The sequence below is a fragment of the Mesoplodon densirostris genome, chromosome 11 (assembly GCF_025265405.1).
Source record: "Mesoplodon densirostris isolate mMesDen1 chromosome 11, mMesDen1 primary haplotype, whole genome shotgun sequence".
In the NCBI taxonomy this organism is placed as follows: domain Eukaryota; kingdom Metazoa; phylum Chordata; class Mammalia; order Artiodactyla; family Ziphiidae; genus Mesoplodon; species Mesoplodon densirostris.
The window spans coordinates 12310066-12323992 of NC_082671.1; the positions used below are offsets into that span (position 1 = coordinate 12310066).

The 13927-nt window shown below is 46.5% G+C and overlaps 1 protein-coding gene across 1 annotated transcript in view; it reads right to left on the reverse strand.

Annotated features, from left to right (window-relative positions):
• GRIN2B (glutamate ionotropic receptor NMDA type subunit 2B) overlaps positions 1 to 13927 on the reverse strand; it is a 303690-nt gene that overhangs the window by 170889 nt on the left and 118874 nt on the right. The window contains exon 2 of the mRNA XM_060112445.1: positions 13044 to 13642. Coding sequence (XP_059968428.1) covers positions 13044 to 13642 — 599 coding nt within the window. The remainder of the gene's footprint in view (positions 1 to 13043; positions 13643 to 13927) is intronic.

Sequence of the window (13927 nt, forward strand, 5' to 3'; positions counted from 1 at the left end):
AAAAGAAAAATGTTAACTTCTGATGATCACAGCAAACACAGTTTAACATGAATTACCTCATTCTCTATTACTACCTCTACCCCCAGCTGCCCTGCGGCTGCTCTCAAAATGTTTGTGGGATGCAGGTCTCATTCCCCCAGCAAGACCCAAGCTTCTGGACTGTTCCCCATGGTTTTTAGCACACAGTAGGTACTGACTGGTGTTTTCCTCGTGGCTGAGAGTCTGCAAAAAGCCAATCACATGGAGAATGGTTCAGAACACACAAGTGTTCAACTTGGCTAGTCTGGGTTAATTTTGGCATCCGGGAAGGAAGTGCTTCCCTAAGGATTGAGCCGCTAGAGGCCGCTCTGAGCCAGAGCCTTGGTCAACTGTGCACCGAAAAGTCACATCAAAGGGAGAAGAGGGTTGCTGAGTAGACTGGGAGTCATGGCAACACCGCGGCTCCTATTTTTAAACTTGCTGGTGAGTGAGCACACAAAGTGCATGTGTATTTGTGGGGGAGGGGATTCCGATCTCTTTCAAAAGAAAATTCTTTTATGAGGCTTTGAGTTTGCAGGTGGCTAATAATCCATGACAATGAGATCAAAGAATTCAGCTGGAATCAGCGATATTAGAACAGTTCTTTTCTCTTCTTCCACTCCACTATCCTGTTCTCTATCGGAGGACATCCTTCATGCCTTATGTCAGAAGTATCAGGAAATTCTTGATACTTTTAACAAACAAATTCTGAAATTCTGATCTCGGTTTCTTAGCCTCATTCTGCTAGCCTCTTAAGCAATTCATTTTGTGTTACAAGAAAAATAAGTTCAAACCAGCAAAGGGAAAGAACTTTCTGTGGATGCCCCGCTCCTCGTGAGGACAAGCAAATGGACGGTGTGTCATCTGTATGCCCAGCGCCCAGCACAGGGTGCAGGACATAAGAGGAAGTCAAAAAACTAGCAGTGAATGTGATACTGGGAAGTACAGAAAAGCTACCCTCCCCATGTCATGTTTCTTTCACTCCCAACAGCACTGCTTTTTTCTCTAGTCTCTGGCCAAGTATTAGCCTTAAACAAATCCAAACTTATCTGACCTCTCAAAAATGAATAGTGGCCTTGGAGGACATTTGTAAATCATGACAGAGGCCAAGGTCTTGTTTCGCTTTATTACACGCCCCTGACAGTGAGTTCCATGTGTCTGTAACCTCCAGGGGCCTTGGAGGATCTTAAACAGAAAGTCTGCTCTCACTTCAGTTCAAAGGACTTTCAGGTCCACCAAGACTGCAAGTTATTGCTTTTTTATATGTGGGCTTAAAGGATTTTGGAATATACAGGACTAAGATAAGAAAAAAAAAAAATCATCGTTTCTAATTGAAGAGGAAGGTGTAAGAAAGATCACAGCAAGGCTGGTAAATATAGATGTGACACACTTCAGGATGGAGAGAAAAAGAAACAGACTTTGGCCTGGAATGTCCCTAACACGTGTGCAAGGGACTCTGTTCCTGGGCTGTTTCCGGATTTATCATGGCTTCAGGACATGAATTCAGCAGAGCGTCCAAGAAAGGAAACTATTACAAAACCACCCTGTCCTGCAGGTTAATGATGTATTCATCGACATCACATTGATGCCTAACTGACTCGGTCCTCAGCCACAGAAGGATGGACAATGTGGGGCAAAGTACACCTGGAATCCATCAAGACTTGGGTTTGAGTCCCAACTTTACCTGTATGGAAAGTAGGCAAGTGACTGAACCTTTCTGGATCTCAGTTTCTTTCTCTGAAAAATGGAAGTAATAATGCCTCTGAAATGTACTTTTAAGATTAAATAAGGTGTTTTATATATAAAACACCTGGCACACAGCACTCAGTAACCTTTTTTTAAGTAAATTTTCTAAATTGCTGAAGCTTAGTATTTTTAGGTATCAAGCTTTTTCTTGATTACAAGAAGCATTTTTTTTTTTTTTTTTTTTTTTTTTGCGGTACGCGGGCCTCTCACTGTTGTGGCCTCTCCCGTTGCGGAGCACAGGCTCCGGACGCGCAGGCTCAGCGGCCATGGCTCACGGGCCCAGCCGCTCCGTGGCATGTGGGATCTTCCCAGACCGGAGCACGAACCCGCGTCCCCTGCATCGGCAGGCGGACTCTCAACGACTGCGCCACCAGGGAAGCCCAAGAAGCATTTTTAAATGGAAAATTTCAGAAAGGTATTATAGAATTCGCTGACTCCTTAAACCAAAGATAATCAATATAATTTAAGCTCTTATTGATGACCTAACAATGACTATGCTATTTTGCTCTACAGGGATGCTTTAAAGGGGGTATATGCTTTCTGGGGAGTATAAGCCTCTTTGCCCCAAATGATCTTAAACAAATGTTCCTATCAAGGTCTTTCGGTGGGTTTTTCTAATACTTTCTGCACCTTACCATTCTGTTTATTTCTTAATGCTGTCAGCTCACCTACCTGATTCCCATCATGTTTGTTATTTCTAAGCTGTTGTCATCTGGTAAATCAGATAAGCAAGTATCTCCAGACACTACGGGCTGCTTACCAAACATATGGCCTTGACTTTCTCTCTCTAGTTAAGAGAACTTTGATTTTTAACTGGGCCTATTACTGCCCAGGTCAAACACTAAATTAAACTAAACTAAATGGAACTTGCCAGCTTCCCTTGCAGCTAGCTGGCTGTGGCCATTGACTGATTTCTGACCAATGGGCTATAAGCAAAGTATGGGACTTCACGGTAATCTCCGTGAAAGGGAAAGAGCCTGCCCTCCTTCCTTTCTAACTTCAATCTGCTGCTTGAAACTGGAGTTCTGCAGGCATCCTGGGCATGAGGATGAAGGCCATACCCTATAAATAAAAGAGTAGAAAGCTAGCAGGAGTCTGGGGCCTGATGATCAGGCAGCTGCCATACCAGCTCTGGACAAACCACCTAAATATGCTCACATGTCTTGTTTAAACTGGGTTACTGACACTCTATGACACATCTAATCCAACTGCCCCACAAGTGTCTTAGACGTATGTATAATATTAGAGTAAATGAACTCTGAGATAAAATAAGCCACATTCATTTTAGGGCAAGAATTTTGTGTCAGTGGTTTTAGCTCAAAGCCCTTTCCTACTTTCTTTGTGGTTCAACATCATACTGTTGAATATGTGACCCCTCCTCTCCCAGGTAAAAGAGGTAAGTCTATGTGTGAACACACACAAGCTGTGGAAACAGAGCAATGAGAGTAATGGCCCTGCGTAGCCTGTGGGACGGACACACACACACACACACACACACACACACACACACACACACACCTGGCTTTTTCTCTACATAGTCAAAATGAGAGAAATTTGACATTATTAAAATCTATGTAATAACGGACTATATTATAATGACATTCTATTGTGTTATTTTTGCCTAAACAAAAGCTCCTGATAGATTTTTGTTCAAGGACCAAAAAAAAAAAAGTAGGTAGGAGTGTCTGGAAATGCTGCTGGGAAAATGAAAAGAGAGTAAGTGTTTGGTTTTCTCTGTTGATCTCCACTGTCAATCTATGCAGTGAGTAGACAAAGCCCTTACAGGTTTGTTGTAATGATCTGGAGAGATGATGTGCATGAAGATACCTTGTATGAAAATCGTCACTTTTAGTATCATCATTATTAGCCATGATCATGAATGACTTGAAGGTTCTGATCATCTGGCTTGATGTCAAACGCTAAATGTACTTTGACACACAACCTCATGTGGACTCCACGTGTGATTTCCTTCAGGGAATGGTGAAAAGGACTGCTTAGCATGAACATGATATTGTCACAGTGTGGCTTCCATGGCTATTTCTGCTGCTTTGTCAGGGAAGATCTTTCCTTCAGAAAAAGAAGACATTTATGGGTTTCTTAAAATTATATAGACCCACTTGCTTACTAAGTTTATCTCCTTTGCCCAAACAGTAAATGTGCTAGGGTTACTTAGCAACCATCCTTACAGCCATAGAGATTTTAAAAATGAAATCAGAGTGGATGGGAGACACCTTGTTGATATTCACCAGTGCTAAGTGCAGGCAAGCCATTTTAAAGGATTCTTCCCAGCTTCTGTTCCATCCGCAGCCCTTTGCGTGCCATCAGCGAAATGGTCTCAGTGATAGGAAGAAGTGGGGAGATGTCCTGTGTGAAAGTATTTTCACCCAGTTCTTTGAATTATTCTTTATCCACTTGACAGATGCCAATGCACATACAAATATCCGTGCTGTCTGGATGTCTAATACACGTGCGCTTGGATGTGTGTGTGTGTGTGTGTGTGTGTGTGTGTGTGTGCATGCAAGAATTCCACCCGGTCATGTATGACCGCAGAAATTGAAAGGCAGGAACGCCCTTAAAGCTTGTACAGGAAAGCTGGGGAGAAGAGAACACCCTACGGAGAAGGAGAGAGGGAAGAACAAAGAAGGAAAGGTGAGGGGCGGCAGGAAGCGGCAGTGAATGAGGGAAAGTAAAGCCGCAGCAGCGAGGGAGGAGGTCAGCAGCCCCCGCCGCCTGCTGCTGCTGGCAGCCGAACAAGAGGGAACAGATTCTAGCAGCAGGGGCTCTAATCTGTCAGCAGCAGTCCCTTCATGTGTGACCAGCCGGCCCAGCTTGGGGACTGGTGCCAGTCTGTGCACGCTGACCCTGCCGGGCCCTCCCGGAAGAGAAAGAGCCGCTGATGAAACCCTGAAGGTCCAGGGAGGGCTCCCCGACCCCAGCGCCCGCGGCCGCCTCCTCCTCCTCCCGTCTGCGCGCCCCTGTCTGCAGCGCTGGGTCACACCCCTCGGCCACTCCTTCTGAAGGTCAGTCATGCTCAACACCCTGCTTCCTCCCTACCCTTAATGGCCACATCAGGTCCTGGAGGAATCTTTCCAGAAGAGGACCACCTACCCATCTACGACAGCTCCACTGGAGAGGAAAGAGAGAAAGGCTCAGACCACCATGTATTTAAAATGTGCGAGGTCTTATATAGATGCAAAAGCCACAGAAGCATTTCTGCTCTCAGGAAGCTTGTGTGTGTTAGGCTGACCTTGGCCGGCTGTGGTCGAGCCTTCGCTCAGCCATCCAGCCCGTGGTGACGGCACTCGCGCTTTCTGGCAGCTCGCCCCCATCCTTACCGCCGCTCAGCCAGCCTTAATCCTCTGGTGGGAAGAGACAACAGATGGAGAAATAACTCCCACTCAATTCCTAAATAACACCAGCTTCAGTTCCCATTAACTGTGAATTTGCACCCTTGTCTGGGTAAGAACCAAGGGAGCAAGGATCACGGGGACATTGCCAGACCGAGGCAAAGGTGAACAGGGGAGCCCTGGCTGCCTGCCAGCTCCCCCCCTCCCTCCGAGGCCGCGGGCAGGCACCGGGAGGCGGCGTGCTCTCTGCAGAGCGCTGCTCCTGCCACTGGGACACCCGGCCTCTGCCCCCGCCCGCCCTGCCTCTGAGAGAAGAGGGACCACTCTGAGATTCTGTTCTCACATTTGTAAAATCCATTCACCATCCTACCTACCCTCTATCCCGTGAGAATACGTAACTTGAAAGGGCTGGATTGGATGAGCACCGAGGCCTCTCCCAGCAGCGGTGCTCTGATTTGAAGCCAAGGTTTCTTTAAAGCTTGATTACTATGCAGCAGGGTGAGGGGCTGAAATCCAGGTCCCCGAGGCAGATCCAGGCCAGATCCTGGCATCACACTGCCCAAGCGTGGGCCTCGGGTGTCTTAAAAACATATAAAATGGGGATAATTATTCCTGCCTTCATTCAAGCTTTTACCGGACAAATATTTATCAAGTACCTCAATGTATTGGGCACTGTGCTAGAAAACACAGAGATGAAAAAAAATCCTGCTCTCCTGGGGCTTAAATTCAATGAGGAGAGTGAGACAACAAAATATTTTAAAAGAAAATAGACACAATATGTCCGGTAAGTGCTACAGGGAGAAATAAAGCAGGGGATGAGGATACGGAGCTTGGGAGGATGGGAAGGATAAGCTGCCCTTAAAAGGGTGATCGGAAAACGTCTCCTGAGGACATCTGCGTGGAACAGGATTTTTGTGAGGATCCAATTAGATAACTGTACAATGCCGGGTGTGCAGTACGTATTCAGAAAGGCAACCAACACTGGAGTTATTAACTTTACCAGCCCGGCTGACAATGGGCTGCTTTTGAGCATCTACCTATGACCCTCTTCTTAACCCTGACCATCGTCACCAACCCACATGCTTTCTGAGACAGAGTCTGCTCTCATTTCCTTCCTCTTCAAGACCATCTTATTCCTTCCCGTGGATACTGGACCACCTGTGTCTTCTTGCCCAGCGCAGACGGGCATCCTGCCCCCGCTCAAAATTGTCCTTGGTGAAATGGAGCTCTTTCCCACTCACTCCCCCTCTGTATCTCCTGCCCTCTCCTCCAAATTGTAAATCGTTTTTAAAAGGAGGAGGGAAAAGAGTGGGGAGGGAGAGGAGGAGGAGGAAAATGAAAGAGAAGAAAAAGAAACACCTAATATGTCATTGGTAAGTTTTACATTTTGCAAGTCAGCTCTAGAATCAAATAGTGATGAAGGGAAGAATCATATAGGGGTCTCAGTGTTCAACAGCTGAGCACGCTCTTCACGGGTTTGAATTTAAGGGAGAGAGGCAAAATCACTTGCTGAAATGACCATCTATACATGTGACATGAGGAAGGTGAAAGGCTACAAAAAAACAGAAGAGCTTGAATCACCCTCACATTCAGTCATTCCTCCATGAACAGTTAAAGCTTGCTTTGCCTGAATTACAATCAGCAGTGGATATACCTTTCAGGAGAGTTATTAGATTCTTCAGTTATTTTCCCAAATTTATATCTCCTGCCACACCACGGAGCAGATAAAGTCTGTCTCTATATATGCAGGTTGTGTCTTGCTTTACTGAACATTTCACATGAAAAATGGGAATTTCCTTAGATTCTAGTAGATTTCTTTAAGCAGGTAAAGGCCACCATGCCTAACAGTCCACTTATAGCTATGCATTCACGGAAACTTTTGACTGGTTCACATGTAAATTATATGAAGTCAACCTACAATACATGTTTGCCTTGCCGTAAATCTGCCTGTGCTTGGCACTCCGCGAATATTTAACAATAACTAAGAGATAGGTAATGACCAAGCCAATCTTGCCCATGGTGTCTAAAAAACTAATTGACTCAATTCCTCGTTTCTTTCTTAACCTCTCAGCACTTTCCAGGCCAAGAGTCAAGGAGGCATCCCATGGGAACAATCCCGCTAATACAATGGTTTCAAGGATGTGGCATCTGCCCCAAGGTTAAAGGGAGATAGTGTTCATCACATCTCTTTTAATAAGAACCTAACAAAGCACCTTTCTTCACAGCGGTTATCCCCATCTCTCAAAGGCTGGGCCAGAGGAGGATTCTGGCCTTTTGAGATGGTGACTTGCGTGGGGAAGGAAGAATTTGGGGGTGGCAGGGGATAGGGCAAAGCAACTGTTGAGTAGGAAACCTGAGGACACCAGGGGGAAATAACTAGGCAAAGTTCATAAGAGGTTTGCTATGTTGAGATCCAGCCATCTCAAAGAACAACTGCTCTTTCTACAAGTCCCCCAAGTTGCCATGTACGAAGAGTAGGAGCACTGGGTCCCCAGGACAGAAAGAGAGTCCAAAGGTGAGTGGCAGACATGCCACCAAGTACGTGAGAGAAACGCACTGGCCAAGTACTGGAGGCACATTGAGAAGGAAACTCACCGCCAACTGCTCCTCCGGGAAGTGATAAAGGAAAAATATAGACATGGGCCTATGAACAGCTACCAATTCTTCTCTAGCTCAGAGGGGTAAGGGAGAGTTTAGACAACTGGTCTGACCACTTTCGACACACTTCTAGATCATCTGGTACCAAAAGGTTTTCAGAATTTTCTCAGGAACTAAGAAGACCTTTCACCTCGAGAATGCACGGCATAAGAAATTCTCCAACTCTTTCAACCAAATAAAGCTCCCAGTTGGGGGCTTCCCTGGTGGTGCAGTGGTTGGGAGTCCGCCTGCCGATGCAGGGGACACAGGTTCGTGCCCCGGTCCAGGAAGATCCCACATGCCGCGGAGCGGCTGGGCCCATGAGCCATGGCCGCTGAGCCTGCACGTCCGGAGCCTGTGCTCCGCAACGGGAGAGGCCACATCAGTGAGAGGCCCGCGTACCGCCAAAAAAAAAAAAAAAGTTCCCAGTTGGAATAAAATGCTCTCAGCACGTCTTGGTATAAGGGCTCTGTACTACATTTACTAATAAGGCATAAGTGAATGCAATAAATGCTAATAATTAAAATGAATTCTTAGGGTACAAAGCAGAATGGTCATATTTAGCAAAAAATTCAGGAGCCCTGTAACATTACAACAAATTATCTTTTAATATCAGTATGTCCCATGCAATATTTGGGGCATACTTATGCTAAAAAAAATTTGTCATTGATCTGAAATTCAAATTTAACTGGGTTTCTGTATTTTTCTTGCAACCCTGGTAAAAAGCCTTATTCAGCAGCCTATAGCCTATCTGGAGACAGTCGCCAAGTCTATAGTGGGCCAAGCTTCTAAGAGCTAAGAAGTTATCAGTAAGGAATCTGGACTGATACGTGACAAATAGCATTCATTTGACAGTGAACGAAATAGTTCATTTTATGGATCCCCTCTGAGGATGTTTTTTTTCCTTCCATAACTAACAAGTAAATCACTTCAAATATGTGTCTCTCTTTAGGACTCAGGGATATCAGAGAATCTCCTGTCTGTGATCCCAAAATGTAGACTTAGGAACTTCCTTCACGTGGAAAGAAAGCCACAGTCTGGTCAGGTGTGAATGAGGGATTTCCCTCCTGTTGCAATGCTTCTGGGGACGGACGACAGGGCCTGTGAATGCCACTGGGTTTTCAGAAAGTGAGACCAGAAGACGTTTCCCGACTCTGTATTGCCGGCGCCATCCCTGGCTGGGTCACCCCCAGATACGTCCTGAGGAGCCTTCCTGGGGATGCTGCTGCTAATGATGCTGGGAGATGAGCATCAGGCCAAAGGCGACAGTTAAGCATTTGCAACAATTTTATTTGCAAGATTTCCTGCTGTGGCTAAATGCTGTGGCTGCTTGGTCTGTTATTTAAAGGAGTGACCCTAGTGAGACCAGAGCTCTGAAGGAGGGGCTGAATTCCGACCAGGGGAAGAAGGAGGACCGCTGACCGAGGATGCCTAGTTGAGTCCCACTGATGAGTTGAATGCTGTCCTCCGTAGAGTCCCTGTTCATCAACCCCAATCCTTCCTGGGTCCTGATAGAAAAACATATTAAAATGCTAAGAGAGGCTAGGAATTGGATTCTAGAACCATGGGAAGCTGCACTTGGGAGGAGGGGAAGGAAAAGACAATGGAGAAGCGTGAGGGATGCAGGTCCATGGACAAGGGGAGATAGCCCAGAGGAGATGCCCAGCAGGCAGTCAGATGGAGAAGCCTGGAAGATTCAGGGAACTGGGCAGAAGAGAAGGTTCACAGAGGAAACAGTTTGGTGGAGAAATGCTCTGATAAGTCTGGTGAGACCTTTACACAGTGTACTTGGGAAACTGAGGGAAGGTGGACTCTCCCTCTGCTCTGCCCTGGTACTGGAGGAACGGATGAATAGTCTGTGCTGCGCCATCTTTGTTCCTTTTAGGACTGCTGCACTTGAGAAGATGGAGGGGTGGGCGTTTGCGGTTCTCTTGACAATAAGCTCTAAGCAAGGGGTACAGAGGACTGAGGAGAGCCACGCTCCTGAGGGGCCACAAGAGATGGCGACAAAGGTTAAAACCAATTGTGGGGCTTCCCTGGTGGCGCAGTGGTTGGGAGCCCGCCTGCCGATGCAGGGGACGCAGGTTTGTGCCCCCGTCTGGGAGGATCCCACATGCCGCGGAGCGGCTGGGCCCGTGAGCCATGGCCGCTGAGCCTGCGCGTCCGGAGCCTGTGCTCCGCAACGGGAGAGGCCGCAACAGTGAGAGGCCTGCGTACCACAAAAAACAAAACAAAACAAAACAAAAAACAATTGTGGTTTCAAAGATACAATGGTTAGAGACCAAGCTTCCGAGATAACAGTTACAGTCTAATGTGAAGTAAGCCAAATGTGAGATACTATCTTCAGATAGCTGCTTACCCAGAGGAGGTTTTAAGGTAAAAGCAGGCATTCCTGAACCACATGTATGGACCCTAATGTAATACCCACTTGATTTCCTTGTGTTGCTCGGCAGATGTTTTCTGCTCGTTCATCTTGGTTTCAATGAACAAATATTTGGGAAAATAAACTGAATTAGGGAGAAAACATGAATGTACAGAACCCAATATATAGTAAGTTATTAAAGGAGGTGCCCCTTGTCTTGCAAAGAGGAGCAGAACAAAGACGCTCCTGGAGAGCAGGAAGGCACCGGGCAGCTCAGCAACTCGGAAGACGTCATTCGTTTGCTCCAGGTGTCTTCCCTGGTGCCACGAGAATGAGGAAGACAGAGGGGTCCCTGCTTTCAGAGAACTTACAGGGAAGAGAGATAACAGAGCACAGAACGACAATCATCTTTATTGGAAAGGCACAGGAGGCAGGGAAGGTGTGTAACCGAGTGAGATTAGTCCGGGGCTCAGCTTCCAGGGGAAGGGATGCCAAGACTGAATCCTGAGGGATGAAGAGAAGGAGGCAGGTGAAGGGGCACGTGCATCTGTATATGGCTGGGCAGGGGCACCTGGGGAGCACATTCAAGGCAGCAGTAGGAGCCGGAAGGGAGAGAGAACACGGTAAGTTCAGTGTGGCGGGAAGGCGGTGTTGAAGGGACGAGGGGCGGGAGACAACTTTGGAAAGCTAGGAAGGCTCATGATGTGGAAGACTCTATAAACCATATTAAGGAGATGGGACTTTATTATAGGAGCAATGAAAAGCCACTGAAAGGTATTAAGCAAGAAAGTGATGAAATCACATTTTCATTTTAGATCACTCCGGCTGCAAAGGAGATTGAAAAGAAGCAGAACTGGAAGCCAGAAGAGATTTAAGAGGCCCTGCAGCAATGCGAGTAGGAAGCGGTGGACTGGGCGATGGCACGGGGATGAAAATAAGTGAAAGCTCTCCAGGGCAAGTCCACAGACAAGGCCATGATTGGCTACGAGGTGTCAGGGCTATGGCATCAAGGACGCCTTGGACATGTTTACTTTAGGAAACCGGGTAACAGGAGGTTATAAGTTTATAAGTGGTGCCAATTTGGCTCGAAGAGGGTGGGAGGGTTGATGGGAGAGGAGACCGCTGTGCAGCCTTGGATATGGTATGTTCGTTCTAGGGCCCATGGCATCCAAAGGAACAGATGTGGTCATACAGAGACAGACGTGGGGCTCAAGGGAGAGGTTGCAGCCAGCGATGTCCGTTTGGGGGAACTTACAGACATTCATTGTATTCTCGGCAATGGAGGAGAAAAGAGAGTCTAGGGACTTTCCTGGTGGTCCAGTGGTTAGGGCTCTGAGCTTTCACTGCCGAGGGCACGGGTTCTATCCCTGGTCGGGGAACTAAGATCCTGCAAGCCACACTGTGCAGCCAGAAAAGAAAGAAAAAAGAAAAGAGGGTATAGGACAGACCTCGAAGGAGCACCAATATTTAAGAGATATGTAAAGGAAGAAGCATGCTGGGGAGCCTGAGACAGAATTGCCAGGGAGGCAAGAAGAACACCAAGACGGTCTGTAACCAATGTAGGGATAACTAGGGATGGCAGAGAAAGCAGAGAGTTCAAGGTGGGGGGATATCAGGATTGGATCACAGATGCAGCCACAGAAAAATGACTTTTAGTGTCAACTCTGAATTAGGAGCTTAGTCAAGAGGCTACAGAGTCCAAGTCCCTTCCAGAAGTTAAATAAGTACAAGTCAGTACACATTCAACCTCCTCTAAATGTATTTCAACCTCCCTGCAGTACAGTTTCTAATATTTTATTTGTTAAGCTGGGTGGTGGGTACCTGAGTATGGATTAAGTTTTTCTGAATATCTTTCTATATCACTGATATAGTTCATAATAAAGGTGACATGGATACCCAAAATACATTATTGAGTGAAAGGAAGTCAGGTTATTGAACAGCACGTCTGGTTATATTTCCATTTATGTAAAACTATAGATTTATCTCCACACAGGTATACATGCACCGGGAGATAGCTAGAAAGACAGTCATTAATTATTTCAATAATGACCGTTTTGGCTAGTCAGATTTAAGGTCGTTTTTACTTTTCTTTTTTTTTTTTTTGAGCTCTTCTATATTGTTTGAATTTTTTACAGTGTACGCATATAGCAGTTTTATACAAATAACAAAACCACAAAAGCACAGTGCAGAATTTTCTACCCCACTTGGTCACACAATGGCCCCTAAGAGGATGTGCTGCCATCATAGCTGGATTCTGAGGTGAGGTTGGGGGAGGAGGATTCCACCCACACCTTCTTCTCATTCAATAAGCCAGACTAACAGCCACCATCAAAGCTGCCTCTACGCCAGCACTTAATCTCAAAGGCAGAGAAAGGCGAAGCAAAGGCAGATTAAAAACCAAGGGACGAATCCTCTTCATGTGCCCACAGACCCATGTATCCTATTCCCCATTCCCTCTCTGTACAGCAGTGTCCCAAAGGTAAGGGGGCTGGTCTTCCCTCATTGCTATGCCTGTCTCATCTTTCATAGTGATCAGGCGTGTAGCGATCAGAGAGACCTGGGTTCAACTCCAAACTGAACCTCTTACTTTCAGCGGGACTTTGGACAAGCTTATTCTCTTGTATTATAAAATGAAACAATTTTTAAAAGCTGCCTAATAAGAGCTGTTGCCTTGAGGCTTAAATGAGGTCGAACACACGAAGTGCTTAGCGTGAGACCTGGCACACGGGAAGCGGTCAAGAAGAGGGAGATGTTTTGCGTTTCTCAGAACTAGAACGCAGCGCGGCAAGCTCTGGATCCAGATCTCCCACCGTCACAAACGATCGCGACCCCAATGACCAGTCCTCAACCTCAGACATCTTGAACGGCTGCTCCCCCAGTATCTGAACATCCAACCCAGTCTTGGAAGCTCTCCTCTGACCTCCCACACTCACCTGTTCAGCATATTGGACTGGTAGATTCTCTTCTCGTGGGTGTTGTAACAGCTGCTCTTGGGCTCGGGGATGAAGCTGTGTTCGGACAGCATGTCGGAAGCGGCGGTGGTGATGATGGCGATTCCATCCCTCACTCTGGCAGGGAGGCCATAGTCCCATTCATCATAGGACACAGAGATAAGCCCGGTGGGGAACTCCGAGGGCACTGTGTCTGTGTCCCCTGCCACCAGACTAGGCACAATCCACGTGTAGCCGTAGCCAGTCAGCCCTACTGAGTTAGCCACTTCGAAGATGTACGTGGCTTCTTCCTTAGTACAATAAAGAAGAATGATGGGGCTTTGAAGTTTCTTGAGCTGGTTCTGGATCTTAGAATCCCCATCATCCAGGGACATGTCCAGCAGGAGGACTTCCTCTAACTCCCAGCCCACGAAGCTATTCTCGATGGTGCTGCGAATCTTGTTTACAAAGTCCTGGTAGCCAGGGAAGTAGGTGGTGACGATAGAGAAGATGTACCAGTCATACTCTTCCATGATATTGAGCATCACGGAAGCTTGTTGTTCAATCGATGGGCCAAACTGGAAAAACATTGAGGATTCATCCTAAAGTAGTAAACACAAAGAAAGAAAAAGAGAGAGAAAAATCAAAACGAAGATGGTGAGGGAGAGTTTGGACCATCTGGATACAAAGGTTTGTGTTCATTATTTACTTTTTCCACATAATGCCTTTAAAATTGGATATGTTTAAATTGCAAACATTTGTAACACTTTCCTTCCTAAAACCTTCCTCTAGAGAAAATCGACATGGGTCTATACTCTTCTTGTCTGAAATCCCTGGGGCTACTGCAGAGCCTCAGGCAGCTTCCTAAAATCAAATATGTTAATATT